Consider the following 16207-nt stretch of genomic DNA (forward strand, 5'->3'; position numbering starts at 1 on the left):
TCAATTTATTCATCTGTTCCTTGTCTCTTATCCTGTATCTCTGTTACATTTCTAGTAGCCTCTTCTCCATTGATTGCTACTCTTTGCCCAAAGGGGCATCCTTTTTGCTCTAGGCAATATAATGTGCATTTACTTCTGCTTTATTGACTATGCCTTTGACTGTGTGGATCAACAAACTGGAAAATTCTTTTTTTTTTGAAAATTCTTAAAGAGATGGGAATACCAGACCACCTGCCCTTGCTCCTGAGAAATCTGTATGGAGGTCAGGAAGCAACAGTTAGAACTGGACATGGAACAGTGGACTGGTTCCAAATAGGGGAAGGAATACCTCAAGGCTTTATATTGTTACCCTGCTTATTTAACTTATATGCAGAGTACATCATGAGAAATGCTGGGCTGAATGAAGCACAAGCTGGAATCAAGATTCTGGGAGAACTATCAATAACCTCAGATATGCAGATGATACCACCCTTATGGCAGAAAGTGAAGAACTACAGAGCCTCTTGATAAAAGTGAAAGAGCAGAGTGAAAAAGTTGGCTTAAAGCTCAACATTCAGAAAACTAAGATCATGGCATCTGGTCCCATCACTTCACAGCAAATTGATTGGGAAACAGTGAGAGACTTTATTTTTTTGGGGTCCAAAATTACTGCAGATGGTGACTGCAGCCATGAAATTAAAAGACACTTGCTCCTTGCAAGAAAATTTATAACCAACCCACACAGCATATTAAAAATAAGAGACATTTGCCAACAAAGGTCAATCTAGTCAAAGCTATGGTTTTTCCAGTAGTCATGTGTGCATTGAGAGTTGGACTATAAAGAAAACGGAGCCCCAAAGAATTGATGCTTTTGAACTGTAGTGTTGGAGAAGACTCTTGAGAGTCCCTTGGACTGCAAGGAGATCCAACCAGTCCATCCTAAAGGAATTCATTCCTGAATATTCATTTGAAGGACTGATGCTGAAGCTGAAACTCCAATACTTTGGCTACCTGATGGGAAGAACTGGCTCATTTGAAATGACCCTGATGCTGGGAAAGATTCAAGGTGAGGGGAGAAGGGGACGACAGAGGATGAGATGGTTGGATGGCATCACTGGCTCGATGGACATGAGTTTGAATAATCTCTGGGAGTTGGTGATGGACAGGGAAGCCTGGTGTGCTGCAGTCCATGGGGTTGCAAAGAGTCGGAGACGATGGAGTGACTGAACTGAACTGAGTGTTTTATATCACCTATGAAATTGATTCAACAGATGTTAGTTTTGTTTTTTATCCTAACAGTATTCCACTCTACCTTCTCTCCAAACATACCATCATTTTCCCCTCAGCCCACTTTCACTATGGAAGGATCAATGTATGTTCATTGTGTTTTCAAAACTCAATGCAATGTGTGGTTCCATCTTCACCTCTGAATTGAAACTATCCATATGCTGAGGCTGTAAAATCTTCTAGCTCCTTGGAAATGATTGCCCCCAGTAGCATCAGCTGTCAACAGCTTTTGGCAGCCTCCTTTCAGGAGTGGGGTATTATATTGTCTGTAGTTTTCTTTAAAGTAATTGAATCTGCACCTTAGGGGTGCTTAGTTAACAGTTTTGAAGTACCTTAATCAGGAATGCACACTCTGGGGGTAGTTAGTTAACATTTGAAAGACCCTAATCAAGATTCTATACTCCAGAGGCAACCAGTGCATCAGATATTGCTCTCTCAATATGCAGCAGTGGGTGCATTAATTAGAATAAAAGATGTTAGAGGTAATTTTTCATTGGTGAACCCAATAGTATTTAAGATAAGTAGTTGACCAAGTCGCTCCACTGGGGCATAAATGGAGGATAAGGATTTGATGAGGCCAGTAGCCTACCAGAGTGGGTCTGGAGCTTGGTTTGGTCCTGTGCTTGCAGCCTTCAAAGGATTTTTGTCATCTCAGCTGTCCACTGGAGCGTGCTAAGTCTCTAGCTCTACGTGGGCCAAATCCTGCCTGCCTTTGCGTGCTTCTCCACCCAGAGCTCATTGGACACACACTCTGGCTCCACTTGTCTGCATTTCTTGTCCGCAGAGGTGATGTTGTCAATTTTGAGCTAACTATTTTTAATTTCTTATATTTTATGTATAATTGAGTTTTGAGCAGATTGTGTATCTTAGATATGAGTTTACAGTGCTTGGTTGATCAGAAGCATAAGAATTATTTTTAAGCGGTAACTTTCTTGTTTTCCCCTTAAGAATATTGTCAATGTTCTGAGGCTAGGCTCAGAACAGTGAGGGCAACATTGACAATGTGCAATTCTGTTGATACTTTGTGGTCTAATTAGGCTTGGTAATTTTTTTGAAGGTTTTTTTTAAATGCTGAATTCTGATTAATAGTGATAGTTCTCTTAAACAGGGACAATGTTCTTGAATATAGCATGTAAACTCTATAGGTTGAAATCATATATATGAACTTTACATAATTTATGGACCCTGCGTAGTGTAAGGAGTGACATCTATAGGAAACACTACCATTAACTCTTATGCCTTAATTGACATGTGTAATTATAAACGATAAATAAAATGGCATATTCAATAAAAGGTTAAAGTGTATTACCAGGGCCCTTAACCTTCTGCAGTTTAATGACATGCGTATAGGCCTGGCCTGTGTTACCTATCTTCTTACCAAACATACTGAGAAAAATAAAGCAGCCGGGGACTGGTCTAGGTTGCTTTCTATATTTACTGATGAACTGAAAAGTAGTTTTCTTTTATAAGATATTTAGCTGCATAAATGGACTATTCACCTTGTTTGTCTGTTACTAAATGGGCTCTTACAATTAGCTGTAGGCCTTGGAACCAGAGATACCTAGAGTTAACTATGGTTTAATGGAATCAGGGAATGATAGAGCTTGAAAAGACCTTAGATAGCATCTAGTTAATTCTTTTGTGACTACCATAGTATCCTAGTTAAACCCACCTTCCACGATCCCACATATCCACTGAGGTGTAGATATATATGCGTATCTGTCTGCCCTGTGTTATCTGTTTGCCTGTTTAGTAATATGTGTATGTCTAAAAGAAACAACTGGGACCAGTAATATTTCAGTAGAAAGAATTGGTTAAAAGACGTCAGTCTTTTAACATTTAACACAGTCCTATAGGTTAAAGTCTTCTAAACCAAGTTCAAGAAGTTCTCACTTGATAAGGTCCTCAGCAAAAAGGAAAAAGAAAAAAAAAGTAAATATAAAAAATCAAAGAAAAGAGTATTGGGAAAGGTATAAAGTATTTCTAATTTTAAAGTGTTCTAAAACACTGAATACATGTTATAACAGTAGAGGTACATACAAATGGCGGATTCAAATCAATGTATGGCAAAACCAATACAATGTTGTAAAGTAAAATAATTAATTTAAAAAAGTGATTTAGGGTTTATCAATTTTGAAATATGTGTATTTTGTTCTAATGGTGGTGTGAAGACTTGCTGAGTTTCAGCTAAATTATTTTTATACAAGGCTTTTTCCTTGAAGCACCAATAATTCTATCTGACCTCACTGGGTTTTTGTGATTATTAAATGAGTCTTCATGGCTGATTATATTATTCTTTAGAATCGCCTTTTAATTTTCAGCTGATGCAAGTGAAATAGATAATATAAATTAATTAATATTGGTTCTGTTCAGTGTTTATGCTCTAGGAGATTTCGGGAGACAAACAGATAATTTTGTGAGCAAATGTGCCATTTGGGGCTGTGGCATTTTATTTTTCATACCTTGCTTATTTGTTATTTTTAATAGGCTATCTGTCATATTAGTGTGCATATAAGTATCTGTATGCCATGTAGTCTAGGGCTTGTTGATTTCAACTGCGTGTACCTTATCACCTAGCACTCGTTATCACTCAGCACGTGTGCAAGTTGTGACGTTTAGGTGGCCCTCTGATATGTCCTGTCTGTGACTCATGTGCTCTTTCGTGAAGATCATTCTGTCCCAGCTGAATTTCTACTACTTTTTTTCCTGCCTAAAGCTCTGCTTAGAGGTTTTGCTTCATTTTCCCTCTCTGTCATGCTGCATTTAGATGGCTCCCTGGCCGCTAAGTACTTTCCTACTGTTGAGGTTGGTTTTGCAGGATGGAGTACTTCTGCAGCCTGAGGTGTCCAGTTCTTTATGTGTAAAACAAAACCAGTAACTAAAATGTCTGTTCTTGGAATGTCATGACTGGAAATATTGATGACTTTTTTTTTTCACTTGGCTTCAGAACTGTCATGTCAGTTTAGAGGCTGAAAGCTTCTTGATTCTACTCCCAGTTTGCTAGTATTAAAATATTTAAAATTAATTACTGTATTATCAGATGCCCTCTATGCTGTGAAGGAAACCATATGGATTTGATCATTCTGTCTCCTTCTCTCTTGTTGTGGGTTTCAGGGGTCTAGTGAGTTGAAGTTAAGGCAACAGCATTATGGATAATCTGTAGAGGGCTTATTCACTTAGGGACAAATTTGTGTAAGTAATTATATCATGGATGTCATTAAGTGAAGTGAAGTCATTAAGTTTATACGTTAGTGCATTTTATGAGTTGGGAGCAAAAGAAAAAATTAAGGGGAATAGCACACATACTATCTGAAGTAGAGGTTTCAGAGACTTTTTCCAGTGGTTAGAAGGACTTATTCCATATACTGGGATATTTTCAGTCTTCCCTAAATAAATTTCAAAATACTCCAGTGAAAACTCCTAGAGGAGAACATAGGCAAAACACTCTTCGACATAAATCACAGCAAGATCCTCTATGACCCACCTTCCAGAATATTGGAAATAAAAGCAAAAATAAACAAATGGGACCTAATGAAACTTAAAAGCTTTTGCACAACAAAGGAAACTATAAGCAAGGTGAAAAGACAGCCTTCAGAATGGGAGAAAATAATAGCAAATGAAGCAACAGACAAAGGATTAATCTAAAAAATATACAAGCAACTCCTGCAGCTCAATTCCAGAAAAATAAATGACCCAATCAAAAAATGGGCCAAAGAACTAAACAGACATTTCTCCAAAGAAGACATATAGATGACTAACAAACACATGAAAAGATGCTCAACATTACTCATTATCAGAGAAATGCAAATCAAAACCACAATGAGGTACCATTACACACCAGTCAGGATGGCTGCTATCCAAAAGTCTACAAGCAATAAATGCTGGAGAGGGTGTGGAGAAAAGGGAACCCTCTTATACTGTTGGTGGGAATGCAGACTAGTACAGCCACTATGGAAAACAGTGTGGAGATTCCTTAAAAAACTGGAAATAGAACTGCCATATGACCCAGCAATCCCACTTTTGGGCATACACACTGAGGAAACCAGATCTCAAAGAGACACGTGCACCCCAATGTTCATCGCAGCACTGTTTATAATAGCCAGGACATGGAAGCAACCTAGATGCCCATCAGCAGACGAATGGATAAGGAAGCTGTGGTACATATACACCATGGAATATTACTCAGCCATCAAAAAGAATTCATTTGAATAAGTTCTAATGAGATGGATGAAACTGGAGCCCATTATACAGAGTGAAGTAAGCCAGAAAGATAAACACCAGTACAGTACACTAACACATATATATGGAATTTAGAAAGATGGTAATGATAACCCTATATGCAAAACAGAAAAAGAGACACAGATGTACAGAGCAGACTTTTGGACTCTATGGGAGAAGGCGAGGGTGGGATGATCTGAGAGAACAGCATTGAAACATGTATATCATCAAGTGTGAAACAGATCGCCAGTCCAGGTTGGATGCATGAGACTAGTGCTTGGGGCTGGTGCACTGGGAAGACCCAGAGGGATGGGATGGGAAGGGAGGTGGGAGGGGGGGATCAGGATGGGGAACACATGTAAATCCATGGCTGATTCATGTCAGTGTATGGCAAAAACCACTACAATATTGAAAGTAATTAGCCTCCAATTAATAAAAATAAATGGAAAAACAAAACAAAATACTCCAGTGGTGCCAAAGAACTTTGATTGGGTCTGTAGTATAGTTGAGCTTGAATCTACTAAAGAAGAATGTACACAGTCTTTCAGGAGCCACATTTTAAAAAAATTCAAAAGTCTCTAAAGATTTTGAAGTGTGGGCTTCAGCAATTGTGGCACTCAGGCTTAGTTTCCCTGCGGCATATGGGAGCTTCCTGGACCAAGGATCAGACTCGTGTCCCCTGCATTGGCAGGTGGATTCTCAACCACCGGACCACCAGGGAAGTCTTGAAGGGATCACATTTTAAAAGCCTTTCAGGTGTTTAGAAGAGTGAAGGAGAGAGGGGAGGATGGGAACAACTTGATTAGGGTCCATCCTTAGGCTTTTACTCACTTTTGCTTTTGTCTATTGTAGTCCACCATTTGTAAAATAAGAAAATTATTTTTAGGCGAGAGGTTTTTAACCTGTAGTTCTTCTGGTTGTTGTGGAAACCCCTGAAATTATATGAGAAGTATTACTTGTATGTTTGTTAGTTTGAGGGAAAGGCCTGTGGTTTTCAGTAGATGACAGACGTCTCAGATCCCAGCCCTGCCCTCTTTCCACTCCCACAGGGGTTAAAAGCCAGTGTTAGAAGCTATTTCTTTCGTCCCCAAACCTTACGGTTTAGATGAAAGCTGTCATCTAAAGATCTACTACTCAGAAAACTTCCGTGGAATGGCAAGACCTGTCTTTAGTAGATAATGATATTATGTTAGACATGTATTTAAAGAAAAATATTAAGTTGTTTTTTTTTTTTTTTGTATTTAGGGAATATTCTTCTATTCTTCACAGTTGTTTCACTTGTATATACTGTTTTTCCTTTCTTTTTCTTCATCTCTTACTCTGTTATACTTTTAACTTATGTGTCTTTTCTTTTCCACGTGTATTTATGTCTTTTTATCAAGCTACTTATCGCTCCTAATTAATAAATATGAATTTAAGACTACAGTGTGGCTCTTTGGAATTCTGCAGCATCAAGTATGGCATTTTATAAACAGTGAATGTTGATAAATGTCACGAACCAACTGACTCATTGCAGAAGTGTAGAAAATTTTCCGTGAGGTTTTGCTTACTTTTAATGTTTCTACCCTTTATTAACTGATGGTTTGGGTATAATTTGAGGAACATAATTTTTTTTCGTGATTCTTTGAGAGTTACTGTGTAAGTATAATTTAATTAGATTTAATTGAAAAACATCTATGATTCCTTTTAAGGGAGTGGTCCCATTTTTTAGATCCATACTGGCTTGTTTGTTTTTTTTTTATCATATTTCCGTATCTTTTTTTTTTTAACTTTTTATTTTGTGTCGGGGTAGAGTCAGCTAACAATGTTTTGGTAGTTTCGGGTGAAAAGCAAAAGGGACTCAACCCTACGTATATATGTATCTATTCAGACCCATGCTGGTTTTGGATGTGGTTATGCAGTCTGTGGCTACTGATTGATTTTTCTTTTCTTTCTTTCATTTTTTTTTTTTTTTTTTTTTTTAGCAGTTAAGGATTTAAACCTCCAGGACATCAAGGAGGATTTGGAGTTGGATCCAGAGGAGAACAGCACCCTTTTTATGGGCATCCTTATCAAGGGGCTGGCCAAACTGAAGAAGATCCCAGAGACAGTGAAGGCCATCACAGAACGCTTGGAGCAGGAACTTAAGCAAATTGTGAAGAGGTCTACAACCCAGGTGGCCGACAGTGACTATCAGAGGGGAGAGAACCTCACGGCCGAGAACCAACCAAGGTAGGTTTCTGCTAATTGTATTTACTATACCTTCTGAAGGGTAGGGAGTGGTAAGTATTTTATGTATCTTTGTTGTTTAGTCACTAAGTCATGTTCGACTCTTTGTTGATGTTATTTCTTTTTTTTTTTTTTCTCAAAAACTTTATTTTGTACTGGGGAGTATACCTAATTAACAAATAATATTGTGATCATTTCAGGTGAACAACAAAGGGACTCAGCCATACTTACATTAATACATGTATCCACTCTCCCCCAAGCCCCCCTTCCATCTCGGCTGCCGCATAACACTGAGCAGAGTTCCCCGTGTGATACAGGAGGTCCTTGTTGGTTATCCATTTTAAATACAGCAGTGTGTACATGTCTCCAGCCCACACACCCGAACTATCCCTTCCCCCAGCCTTTCCCCCTCTGGCAACCATATGCTCATTCTCAAAGTCTGTGCGTCTGTTTCTGTTTTATAAGTAAATTCATTTGTATCATTTCTTTTTAGATTCCACATATAAGGGATGTCAAAAGATATTTCCCCATCTGACTTACTTCACTCAATATGACTCTCTCTAGGTCTGTCCAAGTTGCTGCAAATAGCATTATTTCATTCTTATGGATGAGTAATACTCCATTGTATATATGTACCAAGTTGATGTTATTTCTTGAACTTTGGATGCTGTGGACCATACAACCTCAGATTGGTGAAAACAGCTTGAATGAGCATAGCTCAGCTGGTATTGGATGTAGTTGAGAAGTTGTCCATACTCAAATGTAAGAAAGTAGCAGTTATTGAATATTTCTTAAGCACTAAACTGTATTCAAGGCAATTTATGTGTATTACCTTATTTAATTCTCATTACAACTTTTTGAGCTACTTACTTAGTATCCACACTTTACAGTTAAGGAAACTGGGGGTTCAGAGATGAAGTTATTAGCTCAAGGTCACAGAACAAGTGGCTAGTCTTGGAGTTGAGTGCAAGTCCTTGGTCTTTCCTCTGTCCTGTGCTTTCTCCTTCAATGTGTCTTCATGCTGTATTTGCCAATAGGCAAATCAGTCTCAGGAATTCCTTTATGTACTTAAAACAACTAATAAGGTTTGGATTTCATAATTCTTGTTTCATGGGGGAAAACCGAAATCATCCTCTGATTCTGACTCTCTTGACTGTCATACACTGGGCTTAAAGCTTAATACTCTAGTGTCATCTGATGATGGGAAAATATTTTTCAAATTGAGGCTTTCCTAGAAAATCCAAGATTCACTCTACGTGGGTCTCTGTCCCTCCTGCTTCTCTATTCTATTCCTCAACCTTCCATGGGCACCAGATATGGGCGAGGCAAGAATTTGCCTTCAGAGGGGGAAAGGCCAATGGAAACTACTATTTTATCTGAGAACAGAGGGCAAAGTAGAACATTTCTTCTGAGTTGCTCAAATAATATGAGTTCCTGGGAGGTGCTGGACTGTGTGTTCCAGGCAGTATCATAATCAGGCTAGCGTGTTGTGAAGGCAGTTCTACTTTTTGTACTTTGGACTTTAAAAACTTTTTTAGAAAGACGATAAGCAAATTTAGAGACATAATAGCTTACTTAGTGTGGAGTCCCCCAGATGTACTTTAAATTTTTGAAGAAATTGATGTATTCTACTTGGGTTTTTTATATTCTTTGGATTTTCTAAATAACACTGATTTTAATTACACATTCATTTCAGCTCAGTTGCTCAGTCATGTCCAATTCTTTGCAACCCCATGGATTGCAGCTTGCCAGACTTCCTTGTCCTTCACCAACTCCCAGAGCTTGCTCAAACTCAGGTCCATCGAGTCGGTGATGCCATCCAACCATATCATCCTCTGTCTTCCCCTTCTCCTCCTGCCTTCAGTCTTTCCCAGTATCAGGGAATTTTCCAATGAGTCAGTTCTTCACATCAGGTGGCCAAAGTATTGGAGTTTCAGCTTCAGCATCAGTCCTTCCAATGAATATTCAGGACTAATTTCCTTTAGGATGGACTGGTTGGATCTCCTTGCAGTCCAAGGGACTCTCAAGAGTCTTCTCTAACACCACAGTTCAAAAGCATCAATTCTTCGGTGCTCAGCTTTCTTTATAGTCCAATTCTCACATGCACATATGACTACTGGAAAAACCATAGCTTTGACTAGATGGACTTTTGTTGGCAAAGTAATGTCTCTGCTTTTTAATATGCTGTCTAGGTTGGTCATAACTTTTCTTTCAAGGAGCAAGTGTCTTTTAATTTCATGGCTGCAGTCACCATCTGCAGTGATTTTGGAGCCCAAGAAAATAAAGTCTGTCACTGTTTCCACTGTTTCCTCATCTATTTGCCATAAAGTGATGGGACCTGATGCCATGATCTTAGTTTTCTAAATGTTGAGTTTTAAGCTAACTTTTTCATTCTGCTCTTTCACTTTCATCAAGAGGTTCTTTAGTTCTTTGCTTTCTGTGAAAAGTGTGGTATCATCTACATATCTGAGGTTATTGATATTTTTCCCGGCAATCTTGATTCCAGCTTGTGCTTTATCCAGCCCAGCATTTCTCATGGGGTACTCTACATATAAGTTAAATAAGCAAGGTGACAATATACAGCCTTGACGTACTCCTTTCCCAATTTGGAACTTCAAAAATTAATTCTCTTGTAAGCTTCATTCTATAGTGTGATTGGTAAAGAAAGCATTTTCTACCCCTCTTCTGCTGTGGAGAATGTCAAAGCACATGTTTGGAAAAGCATGGATTTTGGAGTTGAGCTTACTTGACTTTGAATTTCAGTTCTGTAACTGAGGAAAATGCTGGGTTTATCAAAAAGTTCTTTCGTTGTTTCATAAGATGTTATGGGAAAATCCAAATGAACTTTTTGGCCAATCCATTAATACCTGTCTTACAGGCTAGGTGTCATTTGATGAGGATATACGGTTAGAGTTTGTTAGGGTAGTGCCGGTCAGTACCACTCCATGCATTCGTTGTGTGTGAATACATAAGTTTGTTTCTTTTTGGTTCCTTTGTCAACTTTCATGTTCATTGATCTTTCACACTGTGGTCCAGAGAAGCTAGGAATGGTTCCAGATTGAACTGTGCTTGTCTTTTTTCTTTGCCCGGAGCCTGGATTTTCCTGAAGGCCTTTTGCCTCCTTACTAATGAACACTCCAGAATTCTGATTTGCTATTTACCCTGTTGCTGCAAGTCCCTGGATGAAAACACTGAACTTTCATGGGGAAACAGCGCAACTATAATATATACTGGAAATAAAAGGAAAAGGGCACGGATCAATAACTTTTCTGCAGTTCTCATTACAGTCCCCTTAAAAGCAATGCATCTTTCCTAGGATTTTGATCTCTTCTGCTTCCCTTCCCTCAGCCCCTTCCAAAATTCACAAGTGGAAATTACAGCAATAGAAGTGGAAATTCAGCATATTGCCCCAGGAAATAATAAATGTTTCTCTGTGAAGAATGAGTCAGCAGGAGGGTTTTTTCCCTTCAAGTTTCATGTTATGTCAGTATTTTAGAGGCTTTTGTAGGCAGGATATATTGGACACTGGCACGCGAACAAGCTGTTTGTCTCAATTTCATGCCTATAACATGATCTCCATTTTACAAAGTCTATGAACCTGAAATTTGGGGCCAAAACTCTTTATTATACAATGGCACAGAGAAAGCAAATGTTTTGATTCAACCATTCTTTTTGAAAGTCAAAGACTAAATTCTTGGGTTGATTTTCCAAATAACTGATAATTTGGAGCAAGTCTGTAGTGGCTATGTGCCAACAAATGCTATAAAACTCCAAGAATTAATTACCTGGGAAACTTCATTCCAAAGTGATGGCACTGTTGCTTCTAGAGGTCTAGAATTTTAGAAAGGATGTTGGCAGATGATTCTTGAAGCTTGCATGGTACTTCGTGTTAAACTGTACTGGGAGGTGTCAGTGGTACTATTTTAGAGAGAAGCCAAGTCTCAATAGTTTGCATTATTATTATTCTCTTTTACCCTTCAAGGAATCTTATCCTAAAGGGGCAAGAGTTTGTTTTCCTTGAAGGAAGATGGAGCAGAGGCAAAAGAACCATGAATCCATGAATCTTCCACAAAATTCTTCTCTCCATTAGTCCCTACTTGTTCCAGTCGTTAGCATATAAATGCTACTCTGAGGCTAGGTACAAGAATATAACTTTTCCTAGAAGTTTCATTGCTCAGCAGCATCATCTTAAATATTTTCTGGTTGTGATGCATTGCAGGCCTGTTTTCATTTGTCTTTATGTAAAGCAAATTAATGTTGTGTGCTGTTTCTCTAGAAAAGTAGTGGGAACCAGATGAGTGAATTCTCTTTTGCTTTCACTTCCTGCAGAGCCAGGATACTTTGACAGCCAATTTTCAAAAATCACCGGGTCCCTCACTTTTTATTTTATTTTATTCTTGACCCCAAACCTATCTATTGTCTATTTATAGGAGAAATATTTTGTCCTTCTATCAATTTTGTCCTTCTATCAATAGGAGAAATATTTTGTCCTTCTAGTGTCTTAAAACCTCTGTTTACTATGAAAGGGAAATATTCAACTACTATTGTCACCAACTTGATAGACGTTAGGATAACATGTGCTTTAAAATCTCCCAGAACTACTTGCTACCCATAATTTCCTCAGAAGCCAGGTGGTATCTTCAGTTTCAGATGGTTGGTGTGGCCTGCAGCCTGTGAAGCTCAGAATCAATTTCTTCAAGTCCCACTGCCTAGTTTAGTTATTGGTTCTTTTCCAAAATCTAGCTCATGAACATTTCCTGTCATTTTTGTTTCAAAAAAGCTGGAGGAGTTTCTTTATTATTATTTAGCAAATAAGTCCCTGGTGGTGCAGTGGTAAAGAACCTTCCTGCCAATGCAGGAGACACAGGTTTTATCCCTGGGTCAGAAAGGTCCCCTGGAGAAGGTAATGACAACCCACCCCAGTATTCTTGCCTGGGAAATCTCATGGACAGAGGAGCCTGGTGGGCTACAGTCTATGGGGTCACAAAGAATTGGACACGACTTAACAACTAAACAACAGCAAGAAAAGCATGAGGAATACAGTGAAGAAACAAAATCTTCTCAAAGCTGTTGTAGCTTGTCAAGAATATGGAAGAGAGAAGAACTGGGAAAAGAGAAGGATTGGCCTGTTGTAACAACCACTCGACTCATTTGAAAGTGATCCTATTTAAAAGTGAAAGCAGAATGAGGAGGTGCTCAAGGATCCTTCCACCTTGGTAAAACTGCTGGTCGGGCAAGTGGATGCCATGACTGCCAGGGAGACCTGTTCCCCTTTTGGAAGATCATTCTGCCCTGTACCTTCATCTCTATTATGAATGAGGGAAGATTAAGTGTCTGATATAAAAAGAGAACATTGCATATTCTGTGCTCACTGTGGTATTGAGGAAAGATTCATGGGAAAAATGGGAGAGAAATATGCTTTAATGCTAAAAATAGTTGTGTTTGGATAGTGAGGTTATGGGTCCCCCTCCCCCAATTTTGCAGCTGTTAAGTTAATGTGAAAACTAAATTCATTATTTAAGAATTAATTTACACTGTCACACAGGTTATTTAAATCAAAAGAAAGCATTATAGGACTTCCCTGGGGGTCCAGTGGCTAAGACTCTGTGATTCTAAAGCAGGAGACCTGGGTTCGATCCCTGGCCGGGAACTAGATCCCACATGCCACAGCTAAGACCTAGCACAGCCAAATAAATAAATAAAAATAAATATTAAAAAAGAAAGAAAGAAGTCATTACAAATGGAAATTCTGATCGGAGGTATTAGTGTGGAAAAATACAATACCTGTTTGCAGACCAACTGGATCATGTTCATTAAGTTGCTTTTTGTGATGTGTGTGTGTATGTGTGATTTTCTTGACTCTTCCTGGAATGGAAGCTTCAAGGGCAGAGAGAATGCTTTTGCCTTGTTCAGCACCATATCTTTAGAATGTAGGCACAGTGTCCACCAGACCCATAATAAATATTTTTTGAATGAGACAATGAATTCTACTTACATTGAATATCTGTCATAGACCAGGAACTGTCCTAAACTATGAAACAAATATGAATGATCCCCATCCTCATGGAGTTTAAAAGTCTAGAGGGGAAGAAGGGCATTAATCAGGGAATCCTTAGATAACTGTATTATTACCAATGTGTTTAAGTGCCATGGAGGAAGAGCAAATGTGCCCTAAGAGCATATAGCCATGGGAATGCAATCTGGTCTGGGTAGGTAGGCATTAGGGTATATGGTATGTATGTTTTAAATAAGTAAGGCAGCTTTTACTTTTTTATGCCATCTCCACTCATTTGATAGCACCTACTTCTAGTTACTACTAGTTATTCTAGTTGTGCAGTTACCTTGACATTGACATATAAGATGTGAGAAGGAGAGCATCCAATTCTTGATATGCCATTTTCAGGGTTTTTTTTTTGCTGGCTGATGAGAGTTTTATGGTTGATTAGATTTGATCATTATTGCCAAGTGTACTTTTCTTGGAGATAATACCAAGTTTTCAGGTCATCAGTAATGTTTGAGAGGTCCTGTATTCCCTAGTAAACAAATTGTACTATGAACATTTTTATCTTTGTCAGTCTGATCAGTGAAAAATCGTATTTTCAAGGTGGTTTCGATTTGTATTTTTTAGAGAAAATTTGAGTGAGATTAAACTTGCTCTTTGTGTAATAAATTTTTTTGTTATGGTATTTGTGTTATATCTGGATATATTACTTCAAAATAATCTGGGTTGAGGGTGAGTGTAGTGATAGCTAAAACAAGATTAATGTTAAATGATAATTGTTGAATCAGGGTGATAGGTGCAGGATGGTTCATTATCCTTTCCTAAAAGTAGACTTATTTAAATATTGAAATTTTCAGTAATACAGTGGTCAAATAGTGTTTTATGTCCTTTTCCGTGAACACCCATTTTTCCATTATGTTTGTCTTATTGATTTGAAGGAACTCTTTATATATCAAGAAAATTAGTTCTTTGGAATTTATATTGTAATTTCCCACCAGTTGCATTCTCTCTTGACTTTATGATGTCTGATTGTATACATTGTTTTTATTTTTATGAGATTGTATTTATTAATATTTTATTTTTAAAGGGTCTGGGTTTTGTGTCAGAACTTAGGTCTTCTTCACTCATAGATTATAAATGAAATTTTCCAAACTTTCTTCTAGTACAGTCTTAGTATTTATGATTTTGAGAGATCTGGTATCTGAAGGAGTGGCCATGCTTTTAAACATTTTAAACATCTGTAGCACGTATTACATTGTATTGTAATCAACTGTATACCCTTTTCATTTCTGCCCCCTAAGTATCTGCCATGTAATGGATTGTCAGTGTGAGATGAATGCTGGCTAAATAATTGCAACATTTACTTATCTGCTTTATACTCATGTTTTTCTTCATAGTTTGTATAAATGTCTGAAGGCCTGGTATGCTGCCATTCATGGGATCGCAAAGAGTTGGACACAACTGAGCAACTGAACTGAACTGAAATATCCGAAATACAGGATTTGGTGAAATTGGCCATTTTATTTTACAGAAAAATTGTTTAAGAGCAGCTTTGAAGCAAGATCAGGTGTTTGTCCTGGTGGCTTCTTGTAGCCATTCCCAAGCACTGTATGTGGCACTTGGGCATGCTTGAAATCAGGGAGGGCTTTGATGTAATTTGGATGAGTGGTTAATTCAAATCCAAGCAAGCGGGAAGTAAGTAAATTTAACTTCAGTGATTATGATTCCATTTGATTAAATCTCTACTTCTGATTACACATATCAGTGAGAATATGCTCTAAATACACCCAACTGTTAAACACTGAAGGGTATAAATAAGATGACCAGAGACATACAGAAAAAATCCCACTATTCCTCAACTGGAATGTAATTCCCTGCAGCCTAACTGAAATATTTATAGAACAAATGAAAGGAACTACCATTTCATGAAAGGTAACTTCTTTACCTATGGGACTTATTACACTGTTTGTTAACTGAAATATACAGCTTATTACCATGAAAGGTAGTACTGGTCCCAAATCTGCATACTTTCTTATAATACTTAAATTCACTGATGCGATCTTCTTGACGTATCAGGTGAATTAATAACATTACCCATGTTATGGGTATGTTTATAACTCTTTGGTAAACGTGCGGTTGGACAGCTGTCCTTCCTATTTTATGTTGTCCTTTGGTTATAGCCCCTGGAGAAAGGGTGCTTGGCTGAATGGGCCAGAGGTCTTACTCAGTGCTGAACTTTTCTTAAATCTTTGTTTTGCATTTGTCAAGGTAAAAGCAAAACTTTGGCTTTTGATTTCTCTTGTTTTGCATACTACTGCTACTGCTAAGTCACTTCAGTCATGTCCCACTCTGTGCAACCCCATCCCTGGGATTCTCCAGGCAAGAACACTGGAGTGGGTTGCCATTTCCTTCTCCAATGCATAAAAGTGAAAAGTGAAAGTGAAGTCGCTCAGTCATATCTGACTCTTCGCGACCCCATGGACTGCAGCCTTCCAGGCTCCTCCGTCCATGGGA

At 38.2% G+C, this 16207-nt stretch overlaps 1 protein-coding gene across 4 annotated transcripts in view; it reads left to right on the forward strand.

The window, feature by feature from the left end:
* EXOC4 (exocyst complex component 4) overlaps nucleotides 1–16207 on the forward strand; it is an 809489-nt gene that overhangs the window by 76763 nt on the left and 716519 nt on the right. For 2 of the 4 annotated variants that reach the window (XM_061165832.1, XM_061165834.1), the window contains exon 6: nucleotides 7449–7695. In XM_061165832.1, the coding sequence (XP_061021815.1) occupies nucleotides 7449–7695 (247 nt within the window). The remainder of the gene's footprint in view (nucleotides 1–7448; nucleotides 7696–16207) is intronic. The other 2 variants (XM_061165833.1, XM_061165835.1) reach the window with 1 other exon arrangement.

The sequence above is a fragment of the Dama dama genome, chromosome 18, assembly GCF_033118175.1.
Source record: "Dama dama isolate Ldn47 chromosome 18, ASM3311817v1, whole genome shotgun sequence".
In the NCBI taxonomy this organism is placed as follows: domain Eukaryota; kingdom Metazoa; phylum Chordata; class Mammalia; order Artiodactyla; family Cervidae; genus Dama; species Dama dama.